The 26,401-nt window shown below is 42.6% G+C and overlaps 2 protein-coding genes across 6 annotated transcripts in view; both read left to right on the forward strand.

The window, feature by feature from the left end:
- LOC110533184 (uncharacterized) overlaps positions 1-8,007 on the forward strand; it is a 32,178-nt gene extending 24,171 nt beyond the window's left edge. The window contains exons 8-12 of the mRNA XM_090188553.1: positions 171-301; positions 506-679; positions 5,074-5,238; positions 5,611-5,722; positions 5,895-8,007. Coding sequence (XP_090044679.1) covers positions 171-301; positions 506-679; positions 5,074-5,238; positions 5,611-5,722; positions 5,895-6,745 — 1,433 coding nt within the window. The 3' untranslated portion in view covers positions 6,746-8,007. The remainder of the gene's footprint in view (positions 1-170; positions 302-505; positions 680-5,073; positions 5,239-5,610; positions 5,723-5,894) is intronic.
- Positions 8,008-11,619: 3,612 nt separating this feature from the next.
- Positions 11,620-22,508, forward strand: LOC110534646 (uncharacterized). 5 transcript variants are annotated; one of them, XR_016483871.1, is made up of 5 exons: positions 11,620-12,113; positions 18,837-18,967; positions 19,046-19,231; positions 21,490-21,708; positions 22,024-22,508. XR_016483871.1 is itself a non-coding variant. In XM_090187518.1 (4 exons), exons 1-4 carry the CDS (start codon positions 11,858-11,860, stop codon positions 21,526-21,528), a joined length of 612 nt encoding a protein of 203 aa, XP_090043644.1. In that variant the 5' UTR covers positions 11,620-11,857; the 3' UTR covers positions 21,529-22,508. The 5 variants fall into 5 exon arrangements, 4 of the variants coding, with proteins under 4 accessions (XP_090043644.1, XP_021475243.3, XP_036790404.2 ...); XM_090187518.1 differs by having other exon boundaries at positions 21,490-22,508; XM_090187519.1 differs by lacking the exon at positions 11,620-12,113 and adding an exon at positions 17,918-18,025 and having other exon boundaries at positions 21,490-22,508.
- Positions 22,509-26,401: the final 3,893 nt, after the last annotated feature.

A 26,401-nucleotide genomic window follows, 5' to 3' on the forward strand; every position in this document is an offset into this window, starting at 1 on the left:
TTGATTTAATGAATGTCCTGTTGTCAAACTCAATTAAAATAATATGATGCATGGAACAATAAATAGTATATCAAAAAGTTATAACAAGACAGTTTCAATAGTGTACAATATAGCATTGACCATTGTCAGTACCTCATTTAACAACCGATTTCCCCCAATCACTCTCTCAGGTGAAGGACATCTCACTCGAGGTCACAGGGGCTTTGTGAAGCCAGTGGGACACAACATGGGTAGAGATGACCAACCAATCACTGTTGATGAGGGGAGAGGAACCTCAACCCAGCATGTTATCGTGATAGAGGTTTGTGTCACAGTGTAACATTAGAAATCAAATGTACAGTACATCAAATGTGACCTGTTTCTTTCAGAAAGGCTCGCTCGGCTATTCATTTGCTTACATGTACATCCTTATATATCTAACATATCAGAGCTTGTGAAACTTCCCTGAGATATTGTTATCCAATTAAACTAATTTACCGGTAATAACCTCCTCTTCTTGTGTCAGTCTGCAGATGCAGAGGCTGCAGGTCCTGGTGTCAAGCTGGAGAGGTCTGAAGGAGAGGAGGACCCACAGCACAGCAGAGACATCCAGTCTGGAGAAGCGGCTGGAGTGGCATCCCCTGTAGCCACAGAGGACCTCACTGCACCCCAGCCCAGGAGCCAACGCAGCATCACGGAGGTCAGTGGAACGCCGAACGCCGTCCTCAAGTCAGAGACTGACACAGAGACTTTAACTGTAACACAAAGGCTTTTACACACAGGATCTGACCACAGGTCAGAACCAGAGGGGCTGAGGAGACTGGGCTGTCCTCCTGCTTCTGGCTCAGAGTATTTACTTTACGGTAACCTGAGCTCAAAAGTTTATTCCCATCGAGATTCAGGTGACGTGTTAGAGGCTTGCAGTGAGCTGTCTTGTTCTTATGCTACAGAAATGGACCCTGGATCCTTGAGTTTAGAGACACAGGCTGATCTGTCCAGAGGGGACTGGAACCATTACAGTAGTAGTGTGTACTCTGAAGGGTGCCTAGATAAGAAAGGGGAGGTTATAGTCATTGATGAAGTGACTGTGAAAGTGGAGGGTGACACTCCTCACACATGGAATGTGGATGAGACTCACTTAGGAGAAGGACACTCAGAAGGCAGAGATTTCTTAGACTACAGGGAAAGCTTAGAAACAAATTTAAATGTCGTGACCCACTCCCCTTTATCCACGTTGATGGGACCTTCCAATTCACAAGGCTGTGTCCTTTTCGATCAGGTTTTGAACTCAAACGACAGGGCTAGAGCCCAGACTCAGGGAGGGGGCGCAACATCAGGTAATATTAAAGAGAAACGGTTCCTCTGCATGTTCTGTAACAAAGGCTTCAGCTGCATCCAGAAGGTGGAGATCCACCAGAGGGTCCACACAGGGGAGAAACCTTTCAGCTGTACCCAGTGTCATATGCGCTTCACCCAGGCTGGTGACTTGAAGAGGCACCAGAGGGTCCACACAGGAGAGAAACCCTTCAGCTGTACCCAGTGTCAGATGCGCTTCTCCCACTCGTCCAGCCTGAAGAGGCACCAGAGGGTCCACACGGGAAAACCCTAAAGCTCCGTGTCAGAAAAGGTTCACCCACTAGAACCAGCTAAAGGTGTATCTGATGGTCCACACGGGAAAAAGGCTGTTCGCCTGTACTCGCTGCGGGAAGAGGTTCTCAGAGAGGAGCTACCTCAGGATACACCAGCAGAAAAACCATCCCACTCTATAACATGGAAAGTAACCATTCCACTCTATAGCTTCTGAAGTTTAGATCAAATCCTGAATTAAGGACAGATACATTTTCATTGTCAGCAGAAAATATCCACAGATGCATTTAGAATAGTAAGACTAACATTTTTCAGTGTTGGAATATTCCTGGGTAGAACACTGCATCCAGAGGTGTGAGATATATATATATATATATATATATATATATGCCTAAAAAAGTCTGTTTCATATTGTGTTTGTGCGGTGTAGGCTATGTTCATACAGATTGAGACAGTACATTTTATATTTACATTTGAGTAATTTAGCAGGCACTCTTGTCCAGAGTGAATTACAGTTAATACGTTCATTTTAAGAAAGCTGGGTTAAACAACCACAACACAGTCGTAGCAAGTACATTTTCCCTAAATGAAATCAGTGCTAGTAGGAAGAAGCCTTATTTTTTTTGTCAGGATCTCTGCTGTCCTAGCTTCAGGGGCAAGCTGGTTCCATCATTGGGGTGCCAGGACAGAAAGAGTTTTGACTCGACTGAGCGGGAGCTGATCCCTCGTAGGGGTGGGACGGCGAGGAGAACAGAGGTTGCAGAATGGAGTGCTCGGATTTGGCTGTAGGATTTGAGCATAGCCTGAAGGTAGGGAGGGGTAGTTCCCCTTGCTGCTCTGTAGGCAACCGTTATGGTCTTGTAGTGGATGCGAACTTTGACTTAAAGCCAGTGGAGTGGGCTGAGGAGTGGGGTGACCTGGGAGAATTTAAGAAGGTTGAACACCAGGCGGGGTGTGGCATTCTGGAAAAGTTGCAGGGGTTTGATGGCACAAGCAGGGAGCCCAGCCAACAGAGAGTTGCAGTAGTCTAGACTGGAGATGACAAGAGCCTGGATTAGGACCGGCACCACTTCCTGTGTGAGGAAGGGTCGTACTCTACGGATGTTGTAGAGGATGAACCTTGGAGTGGAACAGGGCTTCCCTGGAAGGAAGAGCTGTTCCGGCTTGTGGAGCTTGAGGTGGTGGGCAGACATCCAAGCTGAGATGTCTGCCAGGTATGCAGAGAGACGTGTATGTGTGGTTTTCACATGGTGTATTTAACACTTGTTTATGTTTAATAAACACAATGGGACTTTTCATTCTAAGACATTCATTGAGACTCTCTTTAGTATATATCACATCTGATCTCACCCTGTTCTGCATATACCCAACAGCACTTTATAACCATTATAGACGTACTAAATATACCTACACATACTAACAAACACCTACTGTACACGTCAAAATACTTTAGTCAGGTTTGATGATTACTTGACTTATCATAGCTGACTTATATTTACCCACAACATTTTTATGTTCACCATGATGGGTTTAACGATGAAGTCATTCTGTAACTACAGTATAGGACTCAAACATAGTGGGGATGGGTAAACACCCCGGGGCCATACTTGCGAACATTTTCTGTTTCTGCGCATTAGCCAATTAAAATAATTGATTTACTTGTATGGGTTATTTATTTAACAGTTATTTAACTAGGCAAGTCAGTTAAGAACAAATTCTTATTTTACAACAATGGCCTACCCCGGCCAAACCCTCCCCTAACCAGGACGACACTGGGCCAATTGTGCGCCGCCCTATGGTACTCCCGATCACGGCTGGTTGTGATACAGCCCAGGATTGAACCAGGGTCTGTAGTGACTCCTCTAGCACTGAGATGCAGTGCCTTAGACCACTGCTCCACTCGGGAGCCCAAAATTGTAACTGGTCCCATCAGATAACCTGCCTGCACGTTAGTCCTATGCCAACCTCACCAGATGACAGTCATTATTTCCTGGAACAAGTTCTGCATCAGCCAATTCTAAATGTTGACGTAGGTTGAGGTGAACAAACATAAGATAATAATAATAAATCATAAGAGTGACTTTAAAGTCAGGCACTCTCATTATCCTCCAACAGATGGCAGTATTGCAGTAACAGTATTTAGTTCATTTTAAAAAAATGTGATCACGAGTCCGGACTCAAACACACGTTGGCGAGTATCCACACGAGAGGAAAGTTTATAGTGTGTCTTCTAAAGCAGGGCCGGTCCTAGCTTTTGGGGGCCCTAAGCGAGATTTGGTTGGGGGTGCCCACCATCTCACGGCAAAACATTTTAGTGGTCTTTGGCGGCAGGGAGAGAATTTCAGTTTTAAAGTTCCTGCAATTCTACACATTTTGCCGTGGGGTGTATGCCGCTTGTGCCTTGGACCGGCGCGGTTCTACAATACACCTGTCAATCAACTGATCAGCGCATCCTACTGCACGCCGTAGGCCTATTAATAAGGTGGTAACACAAGACCATTCAGTGGTTTCAGGGTGTCCATAGTCATAGAGACAACTGAAAGTAAGAAGCTAGATTTTAGGCCTACACTAATTGTGAGAAGAGAAGTGCAGGCAAAACATTTTATGAGTAGCTTCTTGTTGGAGTCCCTCTTGCTGACCGACACACAGGCTTACTGGCACTGCTACATAAAGCCTGTTGCTACTATAGGCTATATTACATAGAATTGTAGGCTACATTTCCATGTACAATGTTTTAGATGCATTTTTATAATCAGCTACTTTTACACATTGCGTTATTTGAGTCGAGGGCACACAGTGGATCGCTTTTTCCTCAAAATGAAATCCTTGCCTCGAGGGGAATTCAAACTCGCTGCCATCGTACCTTGCCGTCTCTGAGCTTACTGCCTTAGTGGATCACACCACCAATTGGTGATGTCAATAAGGGTACATTATAACTATTTGACAAGACCACAAGACTTTGAATTGAAACTTTACATGTTGTATAATCCTCCTACATCTTTATTGCTGAACATTGTCTAACGTTAATACTATTAGCTAGTAGCCTTGTCAAGGATGCATCAATGCAATATTGGCACACAACATTTTGTCAGACCAACAGAACAAAAGGCAGCCTTGAATATGTAGGTTTAAAATATCCCACTGGTGGCCAGGGTTGACCTATTTTAAGAAATACCATTTGCTGGTGGAAATAAAGTCTAAGATCTTTTGATAGGCTGATGTGGAATTTTGTTCCAGGAAATAATCAGTCATCTGGTGAGGTTAGCATAGGGCTAACGTCTACCAGGTTATCTGATGGGACCAGCTACAATGCAGCGGTCTATCACGTGCAAGTAAATTGACGATTTTAATTGTCTGATGCACATTTTGTGACGGAGCAACTGTTTTGAATTTAAACCCTTTCTAATGTTCACAAGTATGGCCCATCCATCATTAAAGTGTGTTATCTGTGTATACGTACCTGAGGGAGTGTATGTCTGTGTGATCTGTATCACCTGTCTCTTCCAGGAGGAGGAGGGTCCAGAGGTGCTGCTGGTGAAGGAGGAGGGGTGTGAGGAGGATCTGGCAAACCCTGAGGGGACCATGGTAATGGAGGACAATCCGACTACACCACCTGCTGAACCCACAGAAGAACCAGCTGAGCAGCACAGGACCACACACAATCTCACTGAGGTGAGCCCACTGTGAACTACTGTCTGAATGGAATTAGGTCGGGACGTATCCACAAAGCCTCTCAGAGTAGGAGTGCTGATCTAGGATCAGTTTGGCCTTTTTAGATCATAACAAATAAGACTATATGGAAATATCCTAGATCAGCAATCCTACTCAGACTCTTCTGTGGATACGGGCCCAGGTCGATACATTTTTGTCTTACGTGTGGGACCATGTCTTCAAATGATGAAGCCATTAAAGAATGTCAAGTAAGTAACACGTTTGCATAGTATTCACAGCAATCCCTTATTGCCCAATTAGAAGATGCTCCATAGCAGAGTGCTCATATCAGATTTCTTGATCCAACATCCTCTCACTCTGTATCTCTTACAGTCAGTAGACATGGAGGATGGGAAGCCTGATCTGCTGCTGGTCAAAGAGGAAACAGTAGAAGATGGACCAGAGAGTATTGACCTGCTGAGTGGACTAAAGATGGGGGAGCAAGGTAAGGGAGAAATACATATAGCCTACATTCAGTAAAAGATCTTCAATGGGATTAGAAATTTGCCTAGATAGTTTTTTCTTAAATCAATAGAACTTATGTTTACATACAAAACCACACATTATAATGTACAAACTTGACAAAAAAAAGTATATTTTCTAACCTCATTCTGCAGGTGGTTGGCTGGAGGCTAACAGAGGAGACTGGGTGGCCATCTTGGATTCCCAGACCCAGACGGGTGCAACCAAGGGCCCAGGGGACAACATCACTGAGCAGGCCAGGACTAGAGGCGACATAGTGGAGGTCAGTGGATGGGACAGCGTCCTCAACTATGGGCTGGGGAACAACACTGTTAACCAGAAACAAACAGTCGAACACAAAACAACAACTGAACTTAGTCTCCATGACAACAGACTGGCTGAGACCAGGGCGAGGTGTAGATTTGGTCTGCGGGGACGGGGAGGTGTCCGTATGAGAACAGACACTGACTCGGCTATCAATGCTCCGTCCTGCTCCTATAGTTGTGATTCAGAGAGACTGATGGTGCCTCAGGTTAACCCCCTAACAGGTGCTGCCTTCAGCCTGCCTTCTATAGGATCTATCAACTGGAACATGGACCCTGCGACAACACAGACACTCCCTGGCCGTCATCCTCCTCACACTCTAATGTTAAACCAGACCTCAGACAATGTCAGTGCCTCAACACTAAATGGCTACACAAGCCCATTGACAAATGACAGTAGTAGAGATGCTATCAGTAGATCCGGTGGCAGAGAGAAGCGCTTCCCATGTTCATTCTGTGGGAAAGCCTTCAGTTTCCCCAAACAGATGGAGATCCACCAGAGGATGCACACAGGGGAGAAACCATTCGGCTGCCACCTGTGCCGGGCAAGTTTCTCCCAATCGTCCAACCTGAAGAGGCACCAGAGAGTCCACACAGGGGAGAAACCCTACAGCTGTCCCCAGTGTGAGAAGAGGTTCTCACGCCAGCACGATCTGAAGATGCACCTGAAGGTCCACACTTGAGAGAGGCCGTTCACCTGTACACACTGTGGGGAAAGGTTCTCAGAGGAGCTACCTCAGGATACACCAGCAGAAAATGCACATGGCCCACAAATACTGTATACCCACTGGGTACACCACGTCATTTCAACATGGATAATTGGGTAATATTTGGTAGATACGTTGATCAATGAGATTCCAACCTATTTTCACCCACTCAAAATGACTGCTAAAAGTTTGTTGAATTCCCAATGTTATCACTATGCTTTCAACCATCTAAAAGTAAAACCAAATTCTATGTTGAGTTTTCACCTGTGTTAACACTGCACTTTCAACCTTTGAAAATCACACTACAGTTAAAATGGGAATACATTGTCAGATATTTTGTTTATTTATACAATAACTTAATGTGTTATGACTGTGATTGATCTAATAGCACAACCAAATGACCCGGAGTGTCTGATAACTTAAGATGTTGCCCACCGCGTTCAGCCAAGTGTGTGCAACATCCTACGGTGTCGGAAAATAGTGGTGGAAAATGTTGAACATTTAAATCTAGTTAAGGAGGAAAATGATGCCTTTGCAGCCTGAATAGAGGATGTTTTATGTACAAGCTGGTCCACGGGGAAACTAGTGTATTATTGGGAATGCACATCAATCCTAGATGATAGTGCAGATCTAGCGGCCACTATAGGCTGACTGTCCTGTAGTGGTGCACTATAGTGGTGCAATTGCCTTCATACTTGAGACACTGGCGATCTCATAAAACAATTATCTTAACTTGAAATTGGTGTTGACTATTTGGATATCGCTCTTAGCAACCTAGATGTTGTTTCAGCAATAAGGCATGAGAACCCCGGGATTATCGTGTGATAACTCCCGACTATTGGGCTATTCTTATGCCCAAGACGAAGCCAATGGCCGGGGAAGCAGCCCTTAGGAGGGAGTTATCACACAATAATTCCCGGGTTCTCATGCCTTATTTCTTTAATAAAACATTTGCCAACATATGTATATCTTTTGTAAATAGATCTAAATCAAATAATGCATTTTAAAATTGTTTGATTTAATCTGATTCTTAAACTTGTATTTTTGGTTGATATGAATCCAACATTTATTATGAATTTATAGATTCCATTTCAAACCAACCGAAGCTGGAAAACTCTAGGCCTATATGTATTGTCTATTTTTAGTTTAAAACTGGGCTGAATTGAAACAATAGCCGTTGATGACTTTCCAAATGCTATATTAGAGGCCCACAGTAAATAGCATCATTGATGATATGATTGATGAAGTATGGTTCCATTTCATTTGCTCTGTTAAACCTACCCTTTAGAATGACTTCCATAGCAACAGTGAATCTATTAAGTGGACATTTCTCAACAATCATTCTAGCGATAGCACATTGGTAATAGTCAATGACGAATATCAAAGCTAAGCAGGGCTTGTAGATAGATCAGCTCTCTAGCCTATTGTTTTTTTTCTTTTCTTAAAGTGGATATTACTTTTAAGGTGACGTTGTTTCAAAGGTAAAAAAAAAAGGAAAAGATTCTACCTTTTTTCCAAGTGCAAAGTATTTTCCACATAGATTCCACTTCACAATACGTTGACAATTGACGTTGAAACAACGTTGATTTAACCAGTTTGTGCCCAGTGGGTCGTGAAGTGTAATATAGTACTAGTTAGTTTGTTTGTAGTTCATTCTGTTGGCATTGGATGTAGCTGGGAACTGGATGAGGTGAACTAAGGAAAGAATGAGTATGATGAGGCAGAGTGGATGATATGGTGATGGTGTCTGTAAAAATGCTCCACTGATGAATAGTGAAACTGGGCCTTTAGGTTTATACTGGTGTTTTATAGTGAGGAAATGATAGTGCCTTAATTCATGTTTACTTGACATGAAGCTGTGTAAGGTAATGTTTAACCTTTAACTAAGTATTCTAAAATGAATTTGATCAAAGCGAGGGTACCAGATTTACAGAAATGGTCAAGTGTTACCATAGTGAGAAGTTATTCTACTTGTCACGTATCGTTTTGAACAATAAAAATGATTCTAATGGCATTTTGTTTAAATTATAAACTACATTGATTCTGACTAACTTGGTTATTTTGTACCATTGCAGAGACTGTTTGGAGTTTTTTTTTTATACACTATCGGTCAAAAGTTTTAGAACACCTACTCAGTCAAGGATTTTTATTTATTTTTACTATTTAACTACATTGTATAACACCATATGGATGAAATAACACATATGGAATCATGTAGGAACCAAAAAAGTGTTAAACAAATGAAAATATATTATAGATTTGAAATTCTTCAAATAGCCACAGCTTTGCACACTTTGAAAGTTTCTTTAAGTGCAGTCGCAAAAACCATCAAGCGCTATGATTGAAACTGGCTCCCATGAGGACCGCCACAGGAATGGAAAACCCAGAGTTACCTCTGCTGCATAGGATAAGTTCATTAGAGTTACCAGCCTCAGAAATTGCAGCCCAAATAAATGCTTCACAGAGTTCAAGTAACAGACACATCTCAACATCAACTGTTCAGAGGAGACTGTGCGAATCAGGCCTTCATGGTCGAATTGCTGCAAAGAAACCACTACTAAAGGACATCAATAATAAGAAGAGACTTGCTTGGCCCAAGAAACACGAGCAATGGACATTCGACCGGGGGAAATTTGTCCTTTGGTCTGGAGTCCAAATTGGTTCAAACCGCCGTGTCTTTGTGGGACGCAGAGTAGGTGAGCGGATGATCTCTGCATGTGTATTTCCCACTGTGAAGCATGGAGGAGAAGGTGTGATGGTGCTGGGGTGCTTTGCTGGTGACACGGTCTGTGATTTATTTAGAATTCAAGGCACACGTAACCAGCATGGCTACCACAGCATTCTGCAGCGATATGCCATCCCATCTGGTTTGCGCTTAGTGGGACTATCATTTGTTTTTCAACAGGACAATGACCCAACACACCTCCAGGCTGTGTAAGGGCTATCTCCCCAAGAAGGAGAGAGATGGAGTGCTGCATCAGATGACCTGGCCTCCACAATCCCATGACCTCAACCAAATTGAGATGGTTTGGGATGAGTCGGACCACAGAGGGAAGGAAAAGCAGCCAACAAGTGCTCCGCATATGTGGGAACTCCTTCAAGACTGTTGGAAAAGCATTCCAGGTGAAGCTGGTTAAGAAACTGCCAAGAGTGTGCAACGCTGTCATCAAGGCAAAGGGTGGCTATTTGAAGAATCTCAAATATAAAATATATTTAGATTTGTTCAACACTTTTTTTTGGTTACTTCATGATTCCATATGTGTTATTCCATAGTTTTGATGATGTCTTCACTATTATTCTACAATGTAGAAAATAGTAAAAATAAAAACACTTGAATGATTAGGTGTTATAAAGCTTTTGACCGGTAGTGTGTATATATTATTCATTAACTCCAATACCTCTATATTGTTAGGTACTTTTATCACAGTGTTAGTTACGCTTCACTGTGGTTAACAATTCATAATATGTCATGTTTCTGCGTGAACAACAAAGAGTTTATTTTATAAACCTTTATATGCTCTTCTGAACAATCTTTGTTTGCAGTCTGCAGTCCATGAAAACCTGCTGATATCCGGTGTTACTGGCGGGAGAGACTGGACAAATGAAGCGGCTGGTCACAAACCCTGGCGCCGGATCACGACCATGGATCAGGAGCCGTCACTCTTCCTTTCCGAGTCAGAACCAGGACTGAACCGCGAGGGACAGAGACTCCACCACCACACAGAACACAACCAGTGGACAGGTGGACTGAACAACCTCAGTCCTGGTGGTCATCAGAGAGACAGAGGCTCCAGTCAGGGATCCAGTCTGCAGCCCAGACCCTTCTCTTCACAGTCTCAGTGCAGAGATGGAGCAGGGCCTGCGGCTGATAGAGATAGACCCTCTTGTTCTTATGGTACAAACACCACAGTATCCATGATGAACAGAGCAAGTCACCCTGGGCTTCAGCCTTCACAGAGCGTGGTGGGAGACCCCCCTGGTGGTAGTCTATCAACAAATCTGTCTTTTCCTTCAGGGTCTCATCTAATGTCTAGTGACTGGGTTCATAGAAAACTGAGAAACGCTAGACCCGGGTCATCTCATGGTTACCCCACAAATACAGACAGGGTCACGATGGGTGTTCACCACGAGAGGTACTTAACGTATAACACAGCACACAATCCCAACAACACCCAAACAATGGCTAGAGGTCAAGGAGGGAGCTCAAAGTCTAACCACCTGAGTGTGGTGGCTCCTGCTTCTACCACCCCCGGTGTCGTTGTGTCACAATGTGGGAAGTTGAGCATTAGAACTGACTCAGACAAGCCGTACGCGTGCCCCACATGTGGGAAGTGCTTTGCCCATGCAAACTATGTGAAGACGCATCAAACTGTTCACACCAAGGACAAGCCCTTCAAGTGCAAACTATGTTACAAGAGCTTCGCCTTCCTGACTAGCCTGATCAGACATAGGAGTGTCCACAATGGGGAGAAATTGTAGCAGTGTGGCTTGAGATGTACTTAGTGGATTTCTGTGAACCATTCTTTAGCTAAAACATTATAGTTATCATGTCTAGTGTCTTGGGGTAAGATGGTAATTAATCATATACCCCTCAATAACCTTTTGTTAACTTGTCATTTGAAACAGGCTTGTGTAAATACCTGTTTTTAGAGAGCTGTTCAAACAACTGAATAGTAAGCTTACTTAGATGTAATAAAGTCATTATTTTCTACTATATTCTTTCTAAACAAGTCTGGTCTGACTTTGAAAGATAGTGGTCATGAGTAGGAGATTAGATTTGTAATAAGCAGTACCGTATTTCAAAGAACAGGGCGCATACCTTTTTCAATTAACCACACCCTTTGCACTATGACCCCAACCCATAAGATCCTTTCACTTCAGTGTAAACGGAAGTGAACAGTGACCAAGAACATTTTCCACGAAAGCGTTTTTGTTATTTACACGTTTATTAACACCATGGACCTTAAAATATGACTAATTGAACTGCACAGCATTACATTAGTTACCTCAGGGAGTGTTTAATTCGCGTTGGAGGCAGGAGTTGGTTGATAGCTAGTAAGCGTTACTTACTAAATTGAATAGCTAACAATGGCTAACTGTATGGTTTTTCACACTCAAATAGCATCCATCATGGAGGTGCTAGCAAATGCAGCCGTGGCAGAGATCTGTAAACTCGTAGACGACGACTATGCAGTGTTTCGTTTGGAAATAACTCAAAGCCAGAAAGAAAACAGGGGATTGCGAAGGAAACTACAGCTACTGGAAATGAAGGTGGCACGGGAGCGCGTCCTCGCCAGTCCCAGTGGTGTCAAGATCCTTGACCGATGCAGAGGAATGGCAAGAGGTACATTTTGCAGGCTGAGCAGTGTTAATTTTAGATTTGGTCTAGTCATTTTGACAAACATAATTTGGTCTTGTAAAATATAACTAAGCCACATTTTTGTCGTTTGAATGATTTAGTCTAGTTATTGTCAACTAAATGCCCTTTCATTAGTCAGATCACATTTGTATTACCTCATTAACCTATAGTTACTATAGTAAACAAATCACTGACTTCCATGTACACATACATAGCCTTGTCCTACCAACATATTTTTCTGCACAACATCCTATTTTCTTCCCAACAGCAGGAATGACAAACATACAGTGTACAAAACATTAGGAACACCTTCAAAATGTTTGCCCTTAAAACAGCCTCAATTTGTTGGTGCATGGACTCAAGGTGCCAAGCTTTCCCCTGGGATGTTGGCCCATGTTGACTCCAATGCCTCCCACAGTTGTCAAGTTGGCTGGATGTCCTTTGGGTGGTGGACCATTCTTGATACACACAGGAAACTGTTGCGCATTGCCTTATTTATTTTACAGCATATTGGGTGACAGTCATTCATATGCCTTTCACCCAGCTCAATGTAACTTTGATAGGTTTCGGTTACTACATGATTCTCAAATTTGCCCTATACCCATCATGAGGTTGCTACAACCTAGCCTAAGAATGAAAGTTTTCAATGTAGGTCCACAGGTCGAGAGAAACATTTGAGTAATCAAGGTGACAGACCGTGACACATTCAATACCGCCTTGTACACGCTTGCCTGCATCTAGCTGATCTAGGGTGTAATCCAACAGTCGCAAACAAGAGTTTCTATTGTACAAATTCTGGTATTTTTATCCTTGTTCTGTTTTCTTCCATTTCAGAAAAGTTAACAGAATCGGTGGAATGAATACATCCCTGATCACACGCAAACACAGTTCACTTTCATAGCAGCCATATAAACAGCATAATTTCTTCTCGCATCTATGCGCTTCGGTTGTGGGCTTTAGTGCACAACACATCAGCTGTCTGACCCAGGCTGTGTGACCAGGCGACAAAACATTTCCAAGCCAAACGTTCATATCATAATCGCTACACACAGCCTACATCATTGTCAACTTAGCTACTAGATCTATCACGTTAGTAAACCCACTACAATCATGCAGTACAGTTAGCAAGCAGTTTAGCAGTTACACAGGTGGTCCCCGGCGGCATTAAATTAAAACCAAAAGCTTACCTTGACTTGGGAAAGTTAGTGTTGGCTAGCCATAGCCAGCTAGTTACATGGCATCCCACTCTGTTTGAGATGGGTGTTTTGAGTAGGCTAAACTAGCTAGCTGCATTCGCTAGCTAAGTGAAATTGAGAAGAAAAAAAAGAAATCTCTTAATTGCTTCTCCATTTTTGAAGAAATGAATTTGTTCAAAACTGTCCAACTATTGTCTTTCTCTCTGAGTCAACTAATTGTATGCACTGCAGTGCTAGCAAGCTGTAGCTTATGCTTTCAGTACTAGATTCATTCTCTGATCCTTTGATTGGGTGGACATGTCAGTTAATGCTGCAAGAGCTCTGATAGGTTGGAGGACTGCCTCCAGAAATTGTCATAATTATTGTGAAAGTCTATGGAAAGGGCTAGAACCAAGAGCTTCCTAGCTTTGTATTGAAGTCAATGTACCAAGAGGAGGACAGAAACTAGCTGTTCACCGGCTACTTAGTGGTGCTACCCTGTAGAGTTCTGTTGAGGCTACTGTAGACCTTCATTGCAAAAGTGTTTTATAATCAATTATTTGGTAAGATGTGAATATATTTAGAATAGTTTTATCTTAAAAGGATAACTTTTTTCAGGTTTAACAAAACAAACAAAAAATTAAAATGAAATTCACTGAGGAGGAAGGTCCTCCCCTTCCTCATGACGAGCCTCCACCGATCAGATGAAAATTTGACTGGTTGAGTTTATACCACAATAAAATGTAATACATTTTAAAATTGAAATAGCAAATCTTTACAACTAGGTCCACAGAGATCCTGTTGAATTAATAGGGTTTCTATATTTAATTATATGATTAAGCTCGTGAATAAATGTAAATCTACTTTCACCCCTGATTGTGTAAGAATTATCTGGCCATGTAAATTCCTAATTCAGGCTACGTAGATAATACACATTACATACAAAACAAAAAGACACACAAGTGCAGTGCGAGAGAGTAGTGTTTCGCCCAGTGATGTAGTAGAGTCACTAAACTTGGAGTCCCCTGTGCTTAAGTCATGTGTCCCTATGGCTGAAGTTGGACTAGGACTTGGGCACTGGCACTTTAAGTGCTCAAGTCTGAGTCACTGGGTCCACATTAACTCAAAAGTTATTTACCCAGTCAGATATAGTGTAGTGGCAAGAGGGATTTAGCAACTAGTCTCTTGTAATCAGCCAACCGCACCCCATTCCAGCCATCACTTACCTACTTCTCTCCGTCCGCTCTTCATGCTTATCTATTCCTCCATCATTTAAAAAAGTATAATTTAGCTGTGATGCAGTCCCTGATCAGTTAGTTATCTGTTACATTTGTACATTTGATACATTGGAGCAGCTCGTAGAGTGAGCAAAGTTGATACAATGTATATCATTTCATCCTTGGTATAACCAGTGCATTCTGGGTAGGCTTTGCAAGTTCGTTGTCACGCAGCAGTGCCAAGAGAAGAAAAACAGCTTTGCAACAGGCATGTGTGCAGATTTACAGCAATTAAAACTGCTCATCTCTAAGCTCAAATGGTAAAAAATATTTTAAAAATATGACCCGCGATTTCGTTCACATTTGATGTAATTTCACAAACCATGTCGTGGGCTGTGTTAAACTAATCCTGGGCCGATAATTACTGGTTTGTTCAGTCATGTTACCTAGCTAGCTAACAACCTGGTAACTTGACAGCAGGTCTAGGCAAATTTGATTGGCACTGGAAGAAGGGAAAATGGTCTGCTACTCATGAGATCTGCTTCAAAGGTAGGATTCATATGGGCCTAATGCAAGCCTAAAATATATATTTTTTAAATCGATTATCTTTCTGGTGCTCGGTACGTTGTTTTGTGCCTAACATTTTTAAAGTTGGGAGAAGTATGTGTTTGTGGGGGAGCGACAGAGTGTGAGTGTGTTACAACTGAAGAGTAAAGGTTTTATGCAGTGTTTTCCCCTTACTGCCACAATGACATGCAGATCATTATGCATGTGTATTCCTGAAGTGGGAATATCAGTGACAGGTTTTTTGTGTAGCACGTGCATAGCGTTTAGAAAAACGGGAACACGCGTTGGAGGGGACGGAGCGAACTGGACGCTAGGCCACTGAATTTTTCTGCCGTGTTATTGCGATACTTGGCCTGGTATCGTTTGTAAAATGTTGGTATCGCGACAACACTATAGCTTATAGGGATGAGGTCAGTGACCTGGAAACCTCTCCCTCAACGTCAGCAAGACAAAGGACCTGATCGTGGACTACAGGAAACCGAGGCCCAGATGCCCCAGTCCTTATTGACGGGGCTGTAGTTGGAGTATCAAGTAACTCAGTGTCCACATCACTAAGGAATTATCATGGTACACAAACACCAACCCAGTTGTGAAGAAGGTACGAAAACGCCTCTTCTCCCTCAGGAGACTGAAAAGATTTGACATGGGCCCTCAGATCGTACAGCTGCACAATTGAGAGCATCTTGACTGGCTGCATCACCGTTTTGATATGGCAACTGCTCGGCATCAGACCCAGAGAGGAAGAAGCCCAACTCTGGGGAACATCTGTCTCCCTCCAGCAGGTGGCGTTTGATCATTTTCGCCCACCAAGCAATGAGTTTTGGTAGGGAGGTCAATGATAGTGTTGAATTTTGTGTTAAGGCTTATTTGTGTTATGGCTTATTTTCTACGTGAGCATTATTTGATCGAATAAGAGCTTCGTAATGCTTAAGTTGTTACGAGTGTAAGTACGACATGACATACAGGCAACTTTGAGAAAAAACATTTTACATCGGAATTGTCTCGAGTTGGCTATTATTGTCATGAGGCTAGTAGAGTAGCTTTTTTTGGGTAGTTTTTATTAACAACAAATCAATACATAAAGCACATGAGGGAACACAAACATACATAGATTATAAACAATGGACAATCGAGCTAGGGGGTACAATATCACATTACAATTACACAAGGACCTTAAGGGACATACATATACTTACAATTCTAACAGCTTTTTTTGTTAGTAGAGCATTTAATCATCTTAAAATAAAGTTAAATTTATTTTTGTAGGGTAAAGAAAATGTGGCTTTCTGTTTGTAAATTTACACTTGTGTATATGAAATTTGGCCAAAATAATTATGAAATTAATTACATAAAAAATGTTTCAGCTCATTTCTATTGTATGTTAAGAATCCTAACAGTACATCTCTCCACAATAGTGTAAAATCTTCATAAATGTGTTCAATTATAAACCTACTGATGTCTTGCCAAAGTTTTCCTACATGCATACAATGCCAAAAAAAAGCTGCAACACTGTTTCTGGGTGGTCATTACAAAAGGAGACATTTGAGTTGACGGTTTCCTTCAATTTCTTCATATAGTGGTTGGCAGGATAATATTTATGAATAATTTTAAAGGAAACTTCCTTAATTTTGTTAACAAGTAGGTATGTGTGTGGCAACACACAAACTTTTTTTCCAACAGATATTATCAATAAATCCATTCCAATAAGGCATGACATAAGGAGATACAACATCCTGCTGAAACAAGGATCGTATCGCTCTGTTGTTGAATGGACCAAAAGAGAAACAAATCTTTCCTACTGATGAGTCAACAGGGTCAATAGAAGGTAGGCTCTGAGGGTCAGGTCTTGACACGTTCCTGAATAACAGAGCCACACCTGAGGGAATGGCATCTAAAACGATTGCAAAATCTTTAGGTGTTACAGGGACCTTGTAAAGTGATAAGAATTCCTTATAACTGAGTAAAAGACACTCTACATTTACCAGTTGGCTCACCAATAGGATATTATTTCGGAAACAGTATTCTAAAAACAAAGAAGTATTTTTATACAATCTATCCCGATTATTCCATATAATATCTGTGTGGAGAAAAATTGTGTTTATAAATTAAGGACCATGATAAGAGAACCTGCCTATGAAAAGCAGAAAGTTTCACTGGAACTTTGTCAATATTATAATTGCAAAACAACAAAGTTAAGGCCACCAAACGTAGAGAGAACATGATGAGGAATACAATTCCAGATAGAAGTGGATCTTCTGAGGAATTGTTTTATCCAATTGATCTTAAAAGTATTATTTAAAGTAGTAAAGTCCAGAAATTCAGTCCACCATTCTCATAAGTGTTCATTACAACAGTTTTCCTAATGTAATGGGTACGGTTTCTCCAAAGAAAGTTGAAAAGCATCTGGTCTATCTCCGTCAAGATAGAGCGCCATATGTTAGTCTTGTTAGCTTCTCCCTCCATTGAATACTGGCGGTTGACGTCCACAACCCTAATCGAATATTCAAAAAAGGATTACAATAATGAGACGTATCCACCAATCCAAAGAAAGGATAGTCGGGAGCTAGACAGCCCTCCATGCCGCTTTGTGGACAACAACTCCCATTGTTCGGGCGGAGAGACGTGTAATCTTGTCAGTATATCCATAATCTTTGTCTTTCTTCCGTGATCCGGAAACCGATAAGTGGTCGAGGAGCGTGTCAATCACTGACGTATAATAAGAACTGGAGACTGCATTTAAAATGTCTGACCGTAGTTTAAGGTAATCAACTCATGTTCGCATACGCCGATTCATGGACCATCTATATCCGGGTTGCATCCTGGTTTATGCAGACTAACGGCAGATGCGCCCAAGAACTCAGTGGGCACAGGTAGCAGCGACGATGTCATCCCAAAACATGGCAGACATTGGGTGGATATAAAATGTTTATCTTTGGCTGTGAGTGATTTTATTATATTTTTATATAATTCAATGGATGTTTTGTGCCCAAAGGTGAGGACTAAAGTGTCTTAGAGAAGTGCAATTAGACAATTCCTATGTGGCTGCCTATGGACATTGCCTTAATCTGCCACACCCCCTTTGAATCAGCTGTTGTACTTTCAGAGGAGAAAAACATGCACACATTAAGATTGATATGCTACGTATCCTTTTATCTATTAAATGTCTTGCGCAGCTAACGCAATTTGTTTTTATCACATTACACATTTACTTTGGGATTTGCCTGATGGCAATTGTGGAGAAGCAGCTTCTCATTTCATACAAGCACACTTTCGTCCACGTTCAATCTCTTCGTCGGCTCTCCTCGATTACCTTTGGCCTGTTTCAAAAGGAGGCGAGAGGACTCGGGAACAAATCGAATTTAGAAAGGCCGTTGTCTCCGTCCAGTAGCCAAACGAGATTGTGTGAAGATGACGTACGGTGTAATAAAATACGTCACGATGTCGCGAGGACATTTTATCCTCTCGGCACGTGTTCAAATGTGTTAACCAGAATTGGGTCTTGGTCAGTTTTGGGATAGTAAGAAATAATTCCCCTGATTACTTATCTTGTGCAAAGACACTATCATATTCTAACCAGATTCTTGATTTACTGCATTTCCTATTATTTACTCAACTAAAACAGTGTGACACATGGAAAATAATACATCAATCAATAAATAGTATATCAATAAGTTATGAAGTGTTACCTTACATCCTTGCCAATTCAGTAGCTAACCTAACCACCTGTTTTTCCCCAATCACTCTCTCAGGTGAAGGACATCTCACTGGAGGCCACAGGAGCTTTGTGAAGCAAGCGGGACACAATACATGGAGAGATGACCAACCAATCACTGTTGATGAGGGGAGTGAAACCTCAACCCAGCACGTAATTGTGATAGAGGTTAGAGCGCATTCCCTTTGACATTGTTATCCAATTCAACTCATGTACCGGTAATAAACTCCTCTCTTCATGTGTCAGTCTGAAGATGCAGAGGCTGCAGGTCCTGGAGAATCGTCTCTGGTCAAGCAGGAGGGGTCTGAAGGAGAAGAGGACCCATGTCACAGCAGAGACATCCAGACTGGAGCAGCATCTGGAGTGCCCCCTGTAGCCACGGAGGACCCTAACTCCCCTACCCAGTCCAGGATCCGACACAGCATCACGGAGGTCAGTGGAATTCCGAACTCCGCCCTCAAGTCAGAGACTGACACCAAGACATTAACTGAATCACACAGGCTACTACACACAGGAACTGACCACAGATCAGACCCAGAGAGACTGGGGCTGGGGCCACTTGGTTGTCCTCCTGCTCCCGGTTCCGAAAACTTACCGGTATTTCACCAGAGCCAGAAGACGGTTCATTCCAGTGAAGATGGTGATGCGTTAGAAACTGGCGTTGATGATCCGTCTTGTTCTTACTCTACAGAGATGGACCCTGGCAACATATCCTTGGGATTAGAGACACAGACTAATCTGTCTAGAGGGGACTGGAACCGGTACAGTAGTAGTGTGTACTCTGAAGGGTGCCTAGATAAGAAAGGGGAGGTTATAGTCATTGATGAAGTGACTGTGAAAATGGAGGGTGACATTCCTCTCACATGGAATGCAGATATTCACCTAGTTGACAGACACTCACAAGGCAGAGACTTCTTAGATTACAGGGAAAGCTTAGAGACAATTCCAAATAAAGTGACCCACTCCCCTTTACACACTCTCAGGGATCGGGACCCAGTGTCCACATCGATGGGGCCTTCCGATTCACACAGTCTTTTCGATCCGGTATTGAACTCAAACGACAGTGCTAGAGCCCAGGCTCAGGGAGGGGGAGCAACATTAGACAGTAGTAAAGAGAAACGGTTCCTCTGCATGTTCTGTAACAAAGGCTTCAGCTGTCCTCAAAAGGTAGAGATTCACCAGAGATTCCACACAGGGGTGAAACCCTTCAGCTGTAACCAGTGTCACATGTGCTTTGCCCAGGCTGGTGACCTGAAGAGGCACCAGAGGGTCCACACAGGGGAGAAACCCTACAGCTGCCCCCAGTGTGAGAAGAGGTTCTCCCGCCTGGACAAGCTGAAGATGCACCTGAAAATCCACACAGGAGAGAAGCCGTTTGCCTGTACGCACTGCAGGAAGAGGTTCTCAGAGAGGAGCTACCTCCGGATACACCAGCAGAAAAACCATTCCATTCTATAGCTTCTGAGGTTTAGATCAAACCCTGCATTAAAGAGAAATAATAATTTGTATTGTCAGCAGAAAAGATCCACAGATGAATTTGGAATAACGAGAGTAACAGGTTTCGGTGTTGAATATTCCTGGGTAAAGTACTGCATCCAGACATTTTGTGATATATAAGCCTAAAAAGTCTGTTACATATCGTGTTTGTACTGTATAGGCGATATGATGTTCACAAATGCCTACTTCATTACTTCAATTAAACTACTTAATTTTTTTCCCCAAGACACTTTTAATGAGAAAATGAATTACGTTTTTCAAGTCTATGCAGATTTTTAGTTGAGACGTGTATGTGTGGTTTTCATATGGTGTATTTAACACTTGTTTATTTTTAATAAACACAAAATGGGACTTTTAATTCTAAGACTTTCATTGAACTGTCTTTAATATACATCACGTCTGATCTCACCCTATTCTGCATACACCCAACAGCACTTTATAACCAATATACACTTACTAAATATACCTACACATAGTACATATACCCACACATACCCACACACTAACAAACACCTACTGTACATGTCAAAATAGTTTAGTCAGGTGTGTCTGACTTTTGACAATTTTTACCCACATATTTATCTCCTTTCAGTAGGATAGGAGCGAGAGGAAAAATGACTACCTCTGTCTTTTACACAAGAATCACTCTGAGCCCTCAGCTGGCCACTTACGCAATGTAGTCGTTTACGCTCATTCTTCAACATAAAGGTGTGAAACTACGTCACAATGCTGTAGACACCTTAGGGAATACGTAGCAAAAGGAATCTGGTTGATATCCCTTTCAGTGGCTAATAGGGGTGCATAGGAACACAACGGTTTCAAAACATGAGTCACTTCCTGATTGGATTTTTCTTAGTCTTTCGCCTGCAATATCAGTTCTGTTATACTCCGACAATATTTTGACAGTTTTGGAAATGTTAGTGTTTTCTATCCAAAGCTGTCAATTATATGCATATTCTAGCATCTGGTCCTGAGAAATAGGCGGTTTACTTTGGGAACGTTGTTTTTCCAAAAATAAAAATTGTGCCCCCTAGTTTCAAGAGGTTTTTAACAACAATGAAGTCCTTCTATAACTACAGTATAGGACTTAAATGTATTGTGGATGGGTAAACACTACGTTTAAAGTGTGTTTATTGGTGTACATACCTGAGGGAGTGTATATCTGTGTAATTTGTACCACCTCTCTCTTCTAGTCAGGAGGAGGGTCCAGAGGTGCTGCTGGTGAAGGATGAGGGGTGTAAGGAGGGTCTGGGGAACCCTGAGGAGACCATGGTCATGTAGGACAACCAGACTACATCTCCTGAACCCACAGAGGAACCAGCTGAGCAGCACAGACCACACACAGTCTCACTGAGGATTTTCCATTTCAAGCCCAAATATGTCATACTCGAAAATCGTTGTACAACATCATGGTAAGCTCTGGCCGTCGTATTTCAGCAAAAAAAATGTGCATTTCTGCTTTTGTGGATCTGTAAGTGTGGGACCATGCCTTTGAATTATCAAACCATTAAAGAATTTCAAATAATGAAATCAATGTATAGTATGAAATCAACAAACATAGCAATCCCTATATCAGATTTCTTGATCCAACATCCTCTCACTCTGTCTCTTACAGTGGAGGATGGGAAGCCTGATCGGCTGTTAGTCAAAAAATACATTATCTAAGATTGATATTTGGTATTCATCAGTCATAAAAGTGTAAGTAATCGCTCAGCACTACCCACCAGCACCACCTGAAGGGGCACCAGAGAGTCCACTCATGGGAAGAACCCTACAGCTGCCCCCAGTGTGAGGAGAGGATCTCTCGCCAGGACCAGCTGAAGATGCACCTGAATTTCCACATGGGAGAGAGGAGCTACCTCAGGATACACCAGCAGAAAATGCACAAAAACCATGTATAGGGAGTCATTTGACATGTAATGTAGTACTAGTTAGTTCTGTTGGTTTTGGATGTAGTAGGGAACTGGATGAGGTGAACTGAGGAAAGAATGAGTATGATGAGGCAGAGTAGATGATATGGGGATAGTTGGTGTGATGGTGTCTGTAAAAATGCTTCCCTGATGAAGTGGCAACTTTGTCCTGTTTGATGCTGGTGATTTATAATGAGGAAATGATAGTGCCTTAATTCATGTTTACTTGACAGGAAGTTAAGATAAAGAACATAAAGATGTGTGTAATGTTGTATTTTTTACAATAAAATCTAATGGCTGCATATTGTTAGGTACTTGAATCACAGTCATAGAGATGGCCTTGACTGTGGTTAACATTTTACCAGGTAAGTTGACTGAGAACACATTCTCATTTACAGCAATGACCTGGGGGATGAATGAGCCAATTGTAAGCTGGGGATGATTAGGTGACAATGATGGTATGAGGGACAGCTTGGGAATTTAGCCAGGACACCAGGGTTAACACCCCTACTCTTACAATAAGTGCCATGGGATCTTTAATGACAGAGAGTCAGGACATCCGTTTAACATCCCATCTGAAAGACAACACCCTACACAGAGCAGTGTCCCCAATCACTGCCCTGGGGAATTGCAATATATTTTTTTAGATCAGAGGAAAGAGTGCCTCCTACTGGCCCTCCAACACCACTTCTATCAGCATCTGGTCTCCCATCCAGGGACCAACCCTGCTTAGCTTCAGAAGAAAGCTAGCAGTGGGATGCAGGGTGGTATGCTGCTGGTCATGTTTCTGTGTACAACAAAGAGTTTCTTATATAAACCTTTATGCTTTTCTGAAATTGGCTGGTCACAAACCCTGGCCCCGGATCAGCACCCTGTATCAAGAGCAATCACTCTTCCTTCCCGAGTCAGGACTGAACCACAAGGGACAGAGACTCCACCACCACACAGAACACAACCAGTGGACAGGTGGACTGAACAACCTCAGTCCTGGTGGTCATCAGAGAGACAGAGGATCCAGTCTGCAGCCCAGACCCTTATCTTCACAGTCTCAATGCAGGGATAAAGTAGGGCCTGGGGCTGATAGAGATATACCCTCCTGTTCCTATGATCCAAACACCACAGTATCCATGATGAACAGAGCAGGTCACACTGGGCTTCAGCCTTCAAAGAGAATGGTGGAAGACCCCCCTGGTGATAGTCTAACAGAAGTCTGTCTTCTCCTTCAAGGTCTTGTCTAATGCCTTGTGAATGGGTTCATAGAAGGCTTGATCCTGGATCTAGCCTTCCTCAGTGCAAACTATGTTACAATAGCTTCTCCTTCTAGAATAACCTTATCAGACATAGGAGTGTCCACAAAGGGGAGAAATCGTAGCAGTGTGGCTTGAGATGTACGCAGGGGATGTCTGAGAACCATTCTTTAGCTGACATATTATAGTTATGTGAAGTGTCTTGGGGTAAGAGTTTTTTCTGTGTCCTTTCACATTCTCAGATGATACAGACTTGTTGTTTGGTGTGCTGGCATAACCGAAACACTGTCATTGAAGCATAACACTATATTTTCCCTCAATTTGGTTTTGCAGATGTTCATAACAAATATACCCCAACATTTTGTGGTACCTGTTTCTTTATGTACCAAAAAATTTAAAAAAGGTGATCAAACCTGTTGTCCTTTTGTTATGTTGACTCTGCTTGTTTATCATTTAGAATTGAAATTGTTCAGATCCTTTACTCAGTACTTTGTTGAAGCATCTTTGGCAGCGATTACAGCATCGAGTCTTCTTGGGTATGACGCTACAAGCTTGGCACACCTGTATTTGGGGAGTTTCTCCCATTCTTCTCTGCACATCCTCTCCATCTCTGTCAGGTTGGATAGGGAGATTTGCCGCACAGCTATTTTCATGTCTCTCCAGAGATGTTTGATCGGGTTCAAGTCCGGGCCACTCAAGGTCATTCAGAGACTTGTCCCAAAGCCACTCCTGAGTTGTCTTGCCTGTGTGCTTAGGGTCTTTGTCCTGTTGTAAGGTGAACCTGCGCCCCAGTCTGAGGTCCTTAGCACTCTGGAGCAGGTTTTCATCAACGATCTCTCTGTACTTTAATCCGTTCATCTTTGCATCGATCCTGACTAGTCTCCCAGTCCCTGCTGCTGAAAAATATCCCCACAGTATGATGCTGCCACCACCATGCTTCACCGTAGGGATGGTGCCAGGTTTCCTCCAGACGTGACGCTTGGCATTCAGGCCAAAATAGTTCAATCTTGGTTTCATCAGACCAGAGAATCTTGTTTCTCATGGTCTGAGAATCTTTAGGTGCCTTTTGGCAAACACCAAGTAGGCTGTCATGTGCCTTTTACTGAGGAGTGGCTTCCGTCTGGCCACTCTACCACAAAGGCCTGATTGGTGGAGTGTTTCAGTGATGTTTGTCCTTCTGGAAGGTTCTCCCATCTCCGCAGAGGAACTCGAAAGCTCTGTCAGAGTAACCATCGGGTTCTTGGTCACCTCCCTGACCAAGGCCCTTCTCCCCAATTGCTCAGTTTGGCTGGGCGGCCAGCTTTAGGAAGAGTCTTGGTGGTTCCCAACTTCTTCCATTTAAGAATGATGGAGACCACTGGGGACCTTCAATGCTTCAGACATTGTTGGTACCCTTCCCCAGATCTGTACCTCGACACAATCCTGTCTTGGAGCTCTACGGACAATTCCTTTGACTGCATGGCTTGGTTTTTTCTCTGACATGCACTGTCAACTGTGGGACCTTATATAGACAGGTGTGTGCCTTTCCAAATCATGTCCAAACAATTGAAGTTACCACAGGTGGACTCCAATCAAGTTGTAGAAACATCTCAAGAGTGATCAATGGAAGCAGGATGCACCTGAGCTCAATTTCGAGTCTCATAGCAAAGGGTCTGAATACTTATGTAAATAAGGTATTTCTGTTTTTATTTGTAATAATTTGCAAAAATGTCAAAAAACGTGTTTTCACTTTCTGTAGATTGAGGGTTTGATTTATCTAATCATTTTGAATACTTATTTTCCACCATAATTAGCAAATAAATTAATAAAATATCCTACAATGTGATTTTCTGGATTTTTTTTCTCATTTTGTCTGTCATAGTTGAAGTGTACCTATGATGAAAATTACAGGCCTCTCTCATCTTTTTCTCTCATCTTCTGATGGAACCGTCCATTAGAACACCAGCCAAAGGCCGACAGGGGCCCTCCCAGGTGGAAAACGAATGCAAATCAGTCAGAAAGATGGTTGATTGACTGAGGATTTCAATTGTTAGTGGTGAAAGTCTTGCTGTATACTCTTCTCTAAGGAGAAAGTTGCTGATAATATACAGTTGTTTCTGTATGGACAGCCTATGGGGAGGGTGTCTAAGTTCAAATATTTGGGTCTATGGTTCAATGAGCGATATACATGGAAATATACTCTGTCATAAATGTTGAAATAAAGTGTTAGAAGGTGGTGAATGTTATGCGCTCGGTCTCTGATTATGAATGGGGTGCTGACAGATAATCGTTTATGAATTTATAGAGCTCTGATCCAGACAACAATTGATTACGGGTGTATAGTTTATGGAACAGAGGCTTGGCTTGGCTTCAGAGGCTGTGGTATCCCAGGAGGTCTACCCCGGGGGGAATGGTAATAGAGGGGAGGTACGTGAGGCGAAGTTGGCCCCGTCTGCTGGGAATACAGGAGCTGGGCACCCCGATACAGACAGCTCTAAGTGGAGGTAATTAGGGGAAGTACCAACCAGCCCTGGAGGCCAAATGAAAGGAGCACGGTGGCACACCGCGAGAGAGAACAGGGAGAGACCGACACTAAGCGAAAGGAGAGAAGAAGGACCGAGCCAATCCTCAGTGATTTTCTTTGTTATGTTTATTTTCTGTCTTAGTAAAGTTGTTTTTGCAGACTAAAGCCTCCCTGTCTCTGTGTCAATCGCTGCACGCTCAACCCAAAACCCCACGGTTTACCACAGTGCATTTAAATCAACATATGTATGTGCCTTATTAGTGGAGGTAGGTGAGATGCCTTTGGGTATACAGTGTAAAAAATTGTCATTTGCTTATTGGGTTAGGCTGAAAGGCTGTGAGGTTGACCATCTGCTACTGTTCTAGATGACATTTGGGAATATACTAGTAGACAAGGCAGTGGTTTTGGTTGGACAGTTGGAAAGCTTGCTGATGAGAGTGGTTTG

Source organism: Oncorhynchus mykiss, chromosome 10 (assembly GCF_057628025.1).
Source record: "Oncorhynchus mykiss isolate SJ-2025 chromosome 10, ASM5762802v1, whole genome shotgun sequence".
Taxonomy (NCBI): domain Eukaryota; kingdom Metazoa; phylum Chordata; class Actinopteri; order Salmoniformes; family Salmonidae; genus Oncorhynchus; species Oncorhynchus mykiss.